The following is a 13,850-nucleotide window of genomic DNA, read 5'->3' as shown; positions in this document are numbered from 1 at the left end:
CACAAGTTCTGTTTAAATACATTGGCAAGCAATGTATCTGAAACTCAAAAAGCAACATGCCTTTGGATCTCGCCTGCTTGGCTCCTTAACAGAATAGATGCGTTCCCTCACCTGTTTTTTTTTTTTATATTTGCTATCCATTACCAGCGTTGACTTCACTATGCTGTCATCCTTTTAAACGTTGAAACAGACAGCAAATCAGCATCTTATGTTTCATCCAATAGTTATATGTATTACTTTGGCCTCCATCAAAGGAGGCTTTTATGGTTTTTGGCCATTTATAAAATAGCTTGGCATCCTGGCTGTCTGAAAAGGTAATTACCGCCTGCTTGTCACTTTAGCAGCTCCATGTCCACATCTCCATTTTTACACATGAGTGTCTATTTCATCCCGCTCCATCCCACTCCTTATATTGAAGGTTATTTCATTAAGCAGTGGCTTTAGTATTTGCCTTTTACCTTAGACTTTTCTGGACACTCTTGGAATAAACTGCAACAATTTGATTTCTGTCTTTCTATGTCTTGTCTATTCATCCTAACTCTGCTTCTATTGTTAACAAGTTTAATGGCAGAATTCCTCTCTTCACTGTAATTATACCTGTATTTGTTTCCAAAATACATGGATGAGTATCGAGGTATGTAAAGGTATTCATGCATTATAGGATTATGCTAAAATCTGACTACCCTTCACTCTACTAGAGTGCCAACCCAAACATTAGGGTCAAATGCCTTTTTAGTAAAAATATTGAGGAAAGGAGCAAACATTTTTTGTTATAAATCTGGATTGAGATTTACACCCACTTTTTAAAACTACTTTGGACTTTAAGGACCCTATCTTTTGCTATTTCTGACATTACAACCAACTCAGACACTTATCAATATTTGTCATAAAGACAGCTTATTTTGCTTCAGAAGACATAGTTTTGCTATGGTTAACTTAAACTTATGGTTGATAATTATCTATTAAATAGTGCCTCTTCTAGAATCTCCTCTTCAGAGTTAGAAGTGAGTATTTTTTCCTCATTTTAATCTAAGATGGAAATGTGGAATGGCCATATAATAGAGCAAGACATTTTTAAGGACAACTGTCTTTTTTTTTTTTTTTGAGGATATCACGAACACTGTAGTCATTGTCCATATATAAAACCTATGTGACAAATCGCTATAGAGGCTCAGGAACAGGAGAAAGTTTATCTTTCCTGCCAACAGATCTATTTCTTTTGCTAAATAACAAGACCTGTGTAATCCATTAGTTTCTTTACGTCAGTTTCTAGGAAGCCCAGAGTCAAATTCTGCTTCTCTTAGCAAAAGGTTTCTAGAAAAAAACTTATTTTCCTTCCTCTAAATCACCTGGTTGCTGTCTCTGTACTGGTTTTTTTTTTTTTTTGAGATATAATGAATCTTCATTTTGGATACAAATGAGCTCAAATATATTTTAGAAGTTGATAGGATATATATTTTTCTTTTAAATGCTAAGTTGTTAATTAGCTTTTTGATTTTAATAGGCTTTTTATTTTAATATTGACCTACCTTGAAATGGAAGTAAAGTTGATTTAATTAAATAAGCATTTAGAGAACACTTGTGACTATGGAGGTGTCTGGGGAAAATGAACAGGTAGACCAGAAGGCCACAAAGGACAGAGTAGACATAAGGAAAGAAAAACATACCACTTTTGCTTACAGTACTGAGGGAAATACTAGACACAGAGGAACAGAAGCTGTATAAACATGGACCGCGACAGAGCTGCCAGGAAAAAAAGAGAAAAGCATTTTTGCCCAAAGTTTCAAGGTCAGATGCAATTTACAGTTGGAAACAAGCATTTCTTTGTCATCTTTTCCAATGTACAGATCCATTCCTTGTTCTTTTTATTTCACTCTCAGATTTATGATTTCCCCATCTGTTAAGGCATCACTCCTGAGTATTTAATTCCCATCACCCCTTAACAATTCCAAACCAACACTTTCTCCACTAGAAATCCTATCCAGGGAGATTTTTTCCTTTGCAACATAAGTCAAATAACCATTTCTTTCTCTAGCTGCTATAGAGAACTTAAAATGTGGGTAGAAGGAGATGGAAAAGAGAAAAAAAAATGGGAAATTTAATTAGAATAAAAGAAGGGTATAACACATTTCATGTTTTGTGACAGTGTTACTTATTAATAACACTAAACACTATTTTCCATTTCAGGAAAGGAGAAGGAATTAATACTTAATGAATGGCTACCATGCATGAGGCACTATTGGGAGGTTAGCTCAAGTTCTCCCCCTCAGTTATTCTGTAGAGAACACAACTAACTCCTTGAAGGGACCATGGGTGAAGAGACGTTCAGGTGGAGTGTGAGGGCTGATGGATGCTGCAAGTAGGCCCAAACAAACTGAACTTGGTTTTGATCACTTGATTCTCAATACCCCCAAAAGCAGTGATTATTGAAAGCCCACATTTTGTGCAGTCTTACGGAACATACTGAACTCATGAGTGACTTGCTTGTGGGATGGAGGGTTACGTTTATCCCAATCTGCATATCTTCCAGAGGCTCAGCCCCTGTAGAGGCAACCTTGACCAAGAAAGTTCCCGCCTTCTTCCTGAGAATGGTGCAGAGACCCCTAGTGGCAGCACTGTGGAACTGCACATCCCAGCCTGGGGCTTCTGAGGTCTTGAATCAGGGGCAAGGGGCGTGGTAATAAACTCGAGCAGGAACGTCACCGAGCGCTCTTGGTGTCTAATTAGGCGTCATCTGTGCTAGAAAACCAACACACATCTGGTTTGGATAAATGTCTCTGAAAACTGGAAAGCATCTGGGTTCTCATCTTTTTCTACAGATTTTTCTCCAACCTGATCTCTCTCCTTTGAGTCAAGAGGTGATGCATGCAGGGGAGAGAACGGCTCAGCAACAAGGTGTCTGTGAAAGTGCAGGGATTTCAGTAGCAGGAAAAGAAAGAGACTCTTTCCAGTCTTTGTGGCATGGGGGACAAAATGGGCACTTCCTATGCACGGATGGGGAAAGCCTCACCTGCTCATTCATGATTGCCGAGAGCTCGCTGAGCATGTCCTTGTAATGGGACCTCAGTTCCTCCTGGTACTCCAGCTGGTCCTCCTTGATGAGGCGCTCATTCACATCCAGGGCCTGGCCACACGCATCTGCAAATTGCCTTTAGTGACGGCAATAAGCAAATTAACAAGCAACCCTAGAAAGTGGCTTCCCTGGTGGATCAACTGGTAAAGAATCTGCCTGCAATGTGGGAAACCTGGGTTTGATCCCTGGCTTGGGAAGATCCCCTGGAGAAGGGAAAGACTACCCACTCCAGTACTCTGGCCTGGAGAGTTCCATGGAGTGTATAGTCCGTGAAGTCGCAAAGAGTTCGATACCACTGAGTGACTTTCACTTTCTTTCATTTTCAGAAAGTGGCAGTTTAGAGACTTCCCTGGTGATCCAAGGGTTAAGAATTTGTCTTGCAATGCAGAGGAGGTGGGTTTGATCCTTGGTCAGGCAAACTAAGATTCCACATATACGTGGGGCAAGGAAGCCCACATGCCACAACTAGAGAGCTTGTGCATCCCAAGGAAAGATCCTGCATATGCGAGGATCCTCAACTAAAACCTGATGTGGCCAAATACATAAATATTAAAAGAAAACAAAATAAGAAAGTGGCAACTTGAAGTCAGGCTGCTGATAAACTAGGCTATGGAGATGAAGGTTGAAGAGGAACGGTCAGGTGGCTCCCTGGGGGCATTCATTCATAATGCCCTGTCTGAAGGAATTCAAGGAAGAACCACTCAACAGAGAAAGTCTCACCTGAAGATTTCCTTCAAAAGCTTTACTTGGTTGTCAGGGTATTTCTTTGCATTGGTTTCTTCAAGAAAAGCCCGTGCATAGGCCATTGGTCCGGCATTAACCTATTGGGGAGAAGAGAATTGGCTAAGAATGGTAATACCTCCTCCATGGAGTCCTCTCCATGGCTAGAAAGAGGAGCCTCCATCGTGTGGCCCCCCTAATTCTCTCACATCCCCTTGTATCTGTCTTATCTGCTGTCTCTAGACCAGTCAGTGAGCTACTAAAGGACGCATCTGAACTCCACACTTCATTACCATCCTTCCTAAACTTCAGTCATGTGGCCATCATGTCACATTTTTGCTGTATCTGCAAATTCTGCAAGCACTGTTATTTTCTTAATAACTCTGAAAACTAGACTTATCTTTATCTACTTATATAAATTTAACACCTGTGAAGTCAAATGTTTGTTTTTCCCCCTATAAACATTCAAGCAAACACACAGCTACTAATAAGAGACATTCCACAGTGGTCGTGATCTCGGCATCGCGCTGGGAACCACTGTTTTATCGTGTCTCGCTGGACAGTCTGGCAGATTCTGGTCCAGGAAGGGACTTTCTAGATTTGCTGAATGAAGGCACAATGCCAGGCCCTGATCATGCTCACAAGCATGCATAGGCTCTCGTTAGTGAAGGGGTTTGCGTTCTTTAGAGCTTATGATCTTTGCCTATGATGGTGGGGCTGGGAAGGAATGAGGTGAAAGGAGAAGGAAGCCAAGGCTGTATTTGAGGCATCTTCAGATGGCTTTGCTCACCAGCTACTGCCAGTGTGGTAGAGAGGGCAAACGGCACAGAGGACTTTCCTTAGTTTCTTTGGATCCCTCTCAACCTTCCTCTGCTCAGCCATGTGCTGAGGGAAGCTGTCCCATCTGGAGTGTAACAATGGCTCTTCTGCCTTCTGGCTTTAAAGAAATTATTATCATTGAGTCAGCCATGGGCTTACAGACAAGAGGTGGGCAGGGAAGAGGAGAGCCAGGTCAGCATCAAGATCAACGGTACTGAGTTTTCCTTTTGCCTCAGCCTCCAGCGTGGCACTGGCCTGCCTTTATTGAAAATTTTAATACTTCGTTCAATATGGTTTTGTGAAGTTACTTTTGATTTTTAGAAATGGAGCATTAAAGTATTATTTTATCTTGATTACTGAATTTTCTGATGCTCCCTTAATTTTGTGCCCAAGGGAAATGCCGCGCTCACTGCACCCTAGTCTCAGCCCTGTCAGAGTATTTAGGCCCATGGCTTCCTCCTTGCAATTCCCTAGCAGAAACTGTGTCTGTCTATCATGAGTTGGCTCTCGGCTCTCTCTCTTCTTCCACTAACTCTTCTCTCCCCAAAGTCTTCAGGTTTGGGGAGGGTGATAGTCCCTCAGTCTTATGCCCCAGTGCCTACCCTCTTTGGTTTCCCTAAATACTGCTTATACATTCTCAAAGAGTCTATTTAATTATATTTTCTTCAATTCCTCACTGTGAACAAGCCATCTGCTTCCTCTCAGGACCTTGACAGATAAATACTGATGCACATTTATGAATGAATAAACATTTAAACATTTTTGTTTTTGGACAATTTTATAAGTCTGTTCATGACAGATTTAACAAAGCCATGCTAATTCATTCATTAATTCATTTGTTAGAATTTCGAATACAGAACACAGTTTATCTAGAGAAGATGGGAAAGGAGAGTTGAAAAAAAAGAAGTTTTATTTTAGCTAAAAATAAGAAAGATTTTATCTCTAGGTGTTTGACACCACTAATGAACCTCCACAAGGAAACAACATTTTAAAGATTCAGATAAAGGTGTTGGGTGGTATAAAAAACAGAAAAATGTCTCTTATACTCTTTGTCAAAGAATTCCAAGGGGCATCACTTTGGTACCAGGTTCCACTGACCATGTGCATCTCAGCTCCGGGTGACGCTCACCTTGACACTGACACTGCCTTGGAGTTTGAGCTGCAGTCTGATCATGTCCACCTCTTCCATTGTGCAAAGCTGATTCAGCTCGGAAACTTTCTTGGACATCTCGTCAATCGCCACTTCAATGGGATTCAGTTCTGTGCTCGACTGGCTAACGACCTGTATCCTCTTCTTCACGTAGGGGAACAAGTGACTCGCTGCACAAAAGCAATACGAGAGCATTTCAAGGTCAAGGGCTAGTGAAAAGTCACGGGTTCCCCTGAAGGTCAGGATGACCCTGAGTCTTTGCACTCAGAGCGTTCTATCCTGCACGTTTTCCGTGTATGTGAGCTATTTTTCTCCCATGTGCCAAGCTCTCACACACCTCTTACTTTTCTCCCAGCTACTTTTGCCTGGCAAAAGTTCTTCCCCACTTCACTAGCAACATCTCCTCATTGCCAAGGCTTGACTAGACCTTCAGAGTCTCTAAACACAGAAAAGATGATAGTTTCCACCACAACTTGTAGTTCAAATAAAAACTACATTGAACCACAATAAAGAATGCTTAAATAGATACTGGACAGCACGTACTATGGGGCTTCCCCAGTGGCTCAGGTAAAGAATCTGCCTGCAATGCGGGAGATGCAGGTTGAGCCCCTGGGTTGGGAAGATCCCCTGGAGAAGGAAATGGCAACCCACTCCAGTATTCTTGCCTGGGAAATCCCATGGACAGAGGAGCCTTGTGGAGTCACAAAAGAGTTGGACATGACTTAGCGACTAAACAACAACAAGCATATACTATAATAACTTTGTTCTAGTTTCTTTTTTTATTACAAAAGTTCTGGTAAAGTTTACTGAAGGTGAGTGTTTTCTCATAGTTTGGAAGTGGCTGCTAGCCACGTACCTACTGCAAAACCCAGGACTGCTCACCTCTGAAGATGCCTTGGGTCCCATTCATTCAGATGCCTGTGTTCATTTCCCACGACCCGAGTCTGCCTTAAGTTCCCCTCTGGGGTGTTCCCACTTCATTTCTCATGCTGGGTTCACCTAAAATTCTTGCTTTACTTGGCTCTTTTTCCTATCAGACAGTGAGTGCCTTGAAGGCAAGAATTGTGTTTTATCTATTTGAATTCTCAGAACACTGTCCGACACCCATAAGCATTTATTGAATGTCTGTGGAAAGGATGACCAGCTCACAGAATAGATCTAGATAGTATGGAAGGGATGGTGGAGGAAAACCCTCTGCATCCGTTTCACAGATGAGAAACCTGAATTCCAGAGTGGTTTAGAATCTTGCCCTAAAGCACACAATTCTGAGAGCAGTTGACTCTGCAATAACTGAGGGCAGATTCAGGGAGAGAGGAGAGGAATGCTCAGAGTGCCTTCCCCAAGACACCATGACCATCACCACTGGAAGATCTAAACGGAAGTGGTGGATAAAGTGACTTTAACTCTATGACAGTTTCTGTTTTGGCTGACTTGTCAAGGGTCTCTTGTTTCCAAAGAGAAGGGATACGAGGAACTCTGGGCTTCCTGGCAAACATTTCCAAGTTAGCACAGGTTGGGTCCTTGTCTGCAAGATTGAGGGGCTTCCCAGGCGGCACTAGCAGTAAAGAATCTGCCTGCCAGTGCAGGAGAGGTAAGAGATCTGGGTTCGATCCCTGGGTTGGGAAGATCCCCTGGACGAGGGCATGGCAACCCACTCCAGTATTCTTGCCTGGAGAATCCCAGGGACAAAGGAGCCTGGCGGGCTACAGTCCATAGGGTTGCACAGAGTTGGACTCGACTGAAGCGACTTAGCATGAATGAAGGCACGCTCCAAGGTTGAATTGTCTTGATTTCCGAGTCCAGCCTAACCCAGGACCCTGCAGGGGGACACGCACTTGGGGACCGGCACCTACTTGTCAGGACGGTCCTCCGCTTGCACTGCTCCTCCACGCCACCATGCTTCTTGCCCGACAACGTGAAGGGCGTCTCAAAGACGAAGCGGTTGATATTGTGGTGCATCTCGAAGTCCGTCTTCCGGTCTTCTATTTCTTTTTCCTCAAAGAATGGCGTGACATAAGTCACCTGGATGTAGGCGTATTTGGGGTCCAAATCCTTGGGGTTCACCTGTTTTAACACATTGTGGGCAGAGAAAGAGTGGTGGGCCTGGGGTACTCCTGGAAGAAAGGTGGGGAGCCCAGAACCCCTGCGGCTTGGCGTCCTGAGCCGTCCCTTTTCCCTTGGATGAAAATGGCCAATGACATCATCTGAGGGCTGGGTGAATGGAAACTGCAGAAAGAGTAACTGGCTGGACTGTGGTCAAGCAGCCAGATGGTGACAGAGAGCAAATCGGAGCCAGTGTGCTAAGTCCCTGGGGCTCTGAAATAAAAGCACTTGGCTATGCCATATTATTTAATCTTTTATTTTCTTTCTTTTCTGTATTCAACATCTTCATCTTTGGCTTGAATCAAGAGTGTTAAGAGTGGAAATATATCTCTTTTTTTCCTCTACAATTAGCCATGTACCTAGACTGGAGTCATGAGCTACAGGCTTGTAATGTGTTAGGAGGTTCCTCATTGGTTTAGAAGATTAACTGATAACTTGTCACGGGATTGCAAACCTTTTTCTTTTCAATTTCTTGTCTTCTCTAATCTGCAACAAGTTATTCTATATAACTTTTTGAATTAACTCTGCCTTGGTGAATAGGCTTGACAAATAGCATGGAAAGCAGGCGAAAGGTCCTCCCTGCTCCCTGCCTCTTTTCTAATGATTTCTTGAAGAGTTTTTAAACTTCTTCCAACTTTCTCCATCCGTTCACCCATCCACTGCTTATCTAATTGAAGAGATTTGAGGAGGCTTGTGAATTAACTTGCAATGCTACTGTAGGATGGATATAATTGTAACCATTTTTACAGATTAAAAGATGGAGACTCAGAGTGACCATCCAACCTCTCCAGGATGGATCACCAGCTGCTAAGGGGCAGCACGGCGGAATGAAGACTCCAGCTGTTCTGACACCAAATTTGGCATTTCTCTCACCACTAGGAGCTGCCTCTACTTTCCATGTAGGAGGGCCACCATGACAGTGGTTCGAGTTCTGTCCCTCTCTATGGGGAAGGAGCCTGCACCTTTCAAGTTAAGAATGATGAACACGTTTTTAACAACTTCCGCTCAGATCCAGCAATCTAATTTTATATCCAGACCCTTCTAAATACCAGCTTTGTAAAAGAGGAAAAGGATAAAGGACCTTTTTTGTAGCCCAACAGAGGCCAATACAATAGAGTGCAAACCATCTTCTCTAGCTCTATCTTCTGTCACACTTTTCTATCCAATCTGTGCTTCAAAGACTTCCCATTCCTCAAACACACCTTCCCCTAAATTCCCGCCATCATTGCATGTGCTGGCTTCTCAGATACCCTTTGCTTTCAGCAAATATCTTCTCACCTCTCACCTGACAATCCGCAGCTCAAACATCACGCCCTCTGTGAAGCATCCTAACTGAGAATGAGCTGATCAGGGAGCCACCAGCCCTGAGCGTTCCCCGTATGACTTGGAGGTGTAGATGCTGCCTCCTATGGTACTTCACTGCACTCTATTTACTAGCTCTTTGCACACATCCTCCCCTTCCTAGCCCCGTGTGAACTGTGGGCTCTGGAAGGAAGAGACTGTTTGCCCCAGTTCCTAGTTCTGGGCCTGGAATGCAGTAGGTATTCGATTAAGGTTGGCTAAATGAATAAAAGTGTATTAGAAAGATTCTGAGTAATCTCATTAGAGGATGTAAGTGTTTGCTTTCTGGAGCCAGGAAGAAGTTAGCTGGATATTTGTAGCTTAGTACAATGGGATTGGCAAGTCTGGTACTGTCACAAGAGGGTAGATTTCAAAATTCTTATGACCCAGGAAGACCTCTATGACTGAATAAATAATTTTTTGCTATTTTCTCCCAGTCCATCATGGGGCCCAATCACTTTAACCCCTTGGTTGCTATTCAAATGCAAACAAACCATGGGAGGGATGGAGGAGCTGGTAAGTTGTTTTAAAGATTACCTAAAAGTTACTCAAGTAAACACGTACAAAGTTTTGGACTTTCTCCCTCCCATCACCAATCAGTCAACCAATAAACAAACAACCAAAATAGCTTAGGTGGTTTACTTTGCATAGTCAGGCAAAAATTTAAAACTTTAATAAATGTAGTGAAGAGAAAAGGAAATCAGTTCTTTGCACCTGCACAAATAGTCTCCTACCTTATTGGAGTCCTGGATTATCTTCACATTGTCTGCTCCGAATTTATCTGCATAGAGCTTGAGCAGTCTTTGAGAAATCTCAGAGAGACCTGTCAGCTTAGGCTCTTTATAAATATACTCTTTGCCTTCTTCTTCTTCAAAAAATCCCTACAGAAGACATATAGTGAACCACCAATTTTACTAGAGAACTCCAACTGCAAGTCATGAGCTAAACAAAAACCATTTACTTAGATAATACAGCCAGTCTTTCGGTTGTCATCCAGGCCACAGGTTAGCTCCCTATAAAATTCACAATCAGAGAAAAATCAAGTGAAGAAAGCAAAATATCATGTTAGAATCAGTCATTAATGCAAATATTCCCCAGTCAGACCAAAGAACCTCCAGAGGTATCTTCCATATATTTTTCTCTATTAGTAGAAATCACTGGTAATCCCTGCTTGCATATATTTTAGGGCAAGAATGCCCTCCTGTGGTAGTTTGGTGTAGGACACAAAGTCTGGAGTACTCTGGTATTTTTTTTTTCAAAGAGCGGTATCATTTTTAATCAACTCTTCTGAAAGTATTGGAAACTAGCATAGGAAACACTATGGGGGCACATGAAGGGATCTAAATGGGTTGATGTGCATCCCACATCCTCTGAGATGAAAAGCCATAACAGCAATTACTTGTGTGATGCTCCCAAGTACTGTTACTTTATTTATTTATTTGTTTTTTTTTTTTGTTACTTTAAAAATTATTTTACATTAATATGTCATGAGGGGCCCCATGCAACTCGGCTGTATGCAATTTCGTCATTCAACTCACTTTACTGATAGACTGCTTACATTCATGCAAAGCTAGACCACATAAGACTGAAAGTAGTAGATTAACCATGTCATCATTTTTATGTCATAGGAGCAAGTAGGTTTTAAGCTCTGTTAATTTATTTATCTGGTTTGGGGAAGGGAAGCGTCCTTTGAGGATAACGGAGGCAATCTTTAGAATTCTTTCTCACTGAAGAGACACAGAGGCATTTTTTTCTGTGGAATACATGTGGCCTCAGACTACTGGAGAAAGTCTACAGTTAAGAACCCGAATGCATCTGGAATCTTCTGACTGCAGAGTTTACCCTAAGGAAGTAACTTAAAAAAAATTTATTGGTAGTGTTGGGTCTTTGTGGCTGCACGGGCTTTTCTCTAGTTGAGCAGAGCTGGGGCTACTCTTTAGCTGTGATCACGGGCTTCTCACTGTGGTGACTTCTCTATCTGCGAAGCACGGGCTCTAGGGCACGCGGGCTTCCGTAGTTGGGCAGGGGGGCTCAGTAATTGTGGCACATGGGTTTAGTTGCCCTGTGGCTGGTGGGATCTTCCCAGATCAGGGATTGAATGGAGTCTCCTGCATTGGCAGGTGGATTCTTCACCCCTGAACCACTAGGGAAGCCCAGGAAATAAATTTTAAGGGCTGAGTGAAGATACTAGAGGTCATAAAATATCTCAGCTATACTTTTTTTTTTTTGGCTTGTTTTACATTTTTGACCATTAAAAACATACTCATTATATAAAAAAATTGGGGAAAATATTCCAATGCTGTTTTTGTTTTTTCACAGCTAATGTGAGGCGATCGAAGAATACTGATTACGACTTAACATCGGTATGGTGTTTTATACTTGCAGAGTGCTTTCATTGGTGTTTGACCATCACGAAGAGTGTACTTGCTATCATAAATGGGCTGTGACTGACGACAAGGAACAAGGCACATTCGCCAGCACGGTTCTTGTTAAGCAGGTAATCGCCTGTTTCCTTGCTGTTTCCCTAATCGACTCTGGGCTTTTTTTAAAGGCAGGAATGTGTCTTGTTCCACGCGGCATGTCCAATGTTTAGCACAGTGCCTGGTCTTAAGAGAGACATCCCTGCACGTTAGTTGCATGAATAAACAGATGGATGAGGCAGTTCTTAGAGAGCATACATTTTAAAAGCAGGTATTTGCACTTGTATTTGCTCCAAGTATAGTTGGAAAAGATTCCATTGCTTTTGGTACAGGTGTTTTTATTGAACAGTTTCTCTGAGAAATGTTCAAGACCAATACAGCTGACTGTGAGTACCTTGACTCCAGACTGCTAAAACTGTGATGTGTGATGTTAAAAGCATGAAAAGCCTCTCCTTAGCATTCTTCTGGACTCTGCAGGGGTAGTGAGGTCTGACCCTATCCCACATGACTTCCAGCCTGCTAGATTTTTTTCTGTTGATGCTTTATGGAGTTTTGTCTGATTCAAGGTCAGAAGTAAGTGGCTAAAATTGACAGACTGACATGAAAGAGAACTGACTTCGGAGGCCATCAACCAGAATCCCCACAGGGCAATAACTCAAGCAACATTTACCACTTCCATTTCAATGAGAAAAATGTTTCCAAATTCCAGGAAAAGATTTTCTCATCAAGGTGTGAAAACTAGCACAAAGAAACATTTTCACTGTGAATTTTTCCCCTAACAAATTTCTGAGTCCAGAGTTAGCAGAAAAGGAGTGGTAAGAACAGTATTTTATTGTCATCACTACGACCTTTGTGGCCTTGGTCATGACCTGTGACTTTCTTTCATTCTTACTCCTTGGTCTGGAGGATGGGAAACAGTACAGACTTAGACTTAGGAGACCCTAAGGACGGTGCCCAGGACACAATAGGCTACCGGTGATTGAAGAGGAGAATATGAAGAGGAGAATAACAGTGAGAACAGTAATAAAGGAAAACACTGTCAAAGCAATTTGAGTTCTGGCTAATATAAGGCAAGGCTTCCCTGGTGGTTCAGCGGCAAAGAATCCGCCTGCAATGCAAGAGATGCAGGAGATACAGGTTTGATCCCTGGGTCGGGAAGATCCCTGGAAGAGAAAATGGCAACCCAGTCCAGCATTCTTGCTGGGAAAATCTCATGGACAGAGGAGCCTGGTGGGTTACAGTCCATAGGGTCGCAGAGTCACACAATACCGAGCACACACATATACACACAATATGAGGTAAATAGTTTAACTGAGTTTTGAGTGCTTAAAAATATATACTCAAGTTCTCTTGCTTGGGAATTACACTTTTCCTTATTGTAAATGGACTATTGATGCTTATTTTGATATTTTGGTAAGTGACTGATCAGAAAGAATTTTGATTAGAATTAATCAATGTGTTTATAGAACATGGAGTTACAAACCTATTGAGACTATTTTATAAAATGAATAGAAAGGAGCTGGTGTGGTAGAGTGAATGTTAATCTGCTGTCTGCCAGGGTTTGTAAGAGCTTTTGGAGCCAGAGAAATGGCGGCTCTGAAAATGGCTAGGATGTGAGCTTGCCTTTTACCCAAGGAAACCATCAAAGCAAAGCCCAGTGAGGAACAGGGCACTATCTTAAGGAAGTTTAATGCTCTGTCCATGAAATAATTGACTTATAGATAGGGACACAAGGTGAAGAAAACCTTGGGGCAGTTTCTCTTTTGCTTTTGCTCCGAAGTGATGAGAAAAGTGCATTTCAAAGCATCAGGAAATGTGACCTCTGCATTTCCTTAGCTAGTCTGACTTTTTAAAGTGTCAACTTTACACAGCAACAACCCCCTGATCTGCCGCGGTTAAGAATCAGCACGTGTCCTAGTTAAACTCGAAGTTTGAATCAGTAGAGTTAACATGTACAGATTATGAAACTTCAAGGCAACAAGGTTATGATAAAAATATACTTCAACAAATTGACAACAAAAATCACCGGCTTCTTCTTAGATGTTTTGGTAGGTATTTCAGAATCCTGCAATAGCTCTAGATCATTATTGGGACATCACATATAAGTGCCCCTGCTATTATATTCCACTGATTCAACGTTCACAGAGGAATGCATCCAAAGAGGAATCTAGTGTATAAAAGATGGGTCAGAAAATCATAATAGGCTGAATACTAAGAAAAGAAA

The 13,850-nt window shown here is 42.2% G+C and overlaps 1 protein-coding gene across 8 annotated transcripts in view; it reads right to left on the bottom strand.

Moving 5' to 3' along the window:
* DOCK10 (dedicator of cytokinesis 10) overlaps window positions 1–13,850 on the bottom strand; it is a 297,557-nt gene that overhangs the window by 1,889 nt on the left and 281,818 nt on the right. For 5 of the 8 annotated variants that reach the window (XM_043909860.1, XM_043909859.1, XM_043909857.1 and 2 more), the window contains exons 51-56: window positions 9,941–10,087; window positions 7,616–7,826; window positions 5,742–5,932; window positions 3,794–3,894; window positions 3,011–3,149; window positions 1,668–1,743 (exon numbers count right to left, since the gene is read on the bottom strand). In XM_043909860.1, the coding sequence (XP_043765795.1) occupies window positions 1,668–1,743; window positions 3,011–3,149; window positions 3,794–3,894; window positions 5,742–5,932; window positions 7,616–7,826; window positions 9,941–10,087 (865 nt within the window). The remainder of the gene's footprint in view (window positions 1–1,667; window positions 1,744–3,010; window positions 3,150–3,793; window positions 3,895–5,741; window positions 5,933–7,615; window positions 7,827–9,940; window positions 10,088–13,850) is intronic. The other 3 variants (XM_043909862.1, XM_043909858.1, XM_043909863.1) reach the window with 1 other exon arrangement.

Source organism: Cervus elaphus, chromosome 8 (assembly GCF_910594005.1).
Source record: "Cervus elaphus chromosome 8, mCerEla1.1, whole genome shotgun sequence".
Classification (NCBI taxonomy): Eukaryota; Metazoa; Chordata; class Mammalia; order Artiodactyla; family Cervidae; genus Cervus; species Cervus elaphus.
Note: the sequence above shows the minus strand (reverse complement) of the source record. Positions and strands in the feature narration are given on the sequence as shown.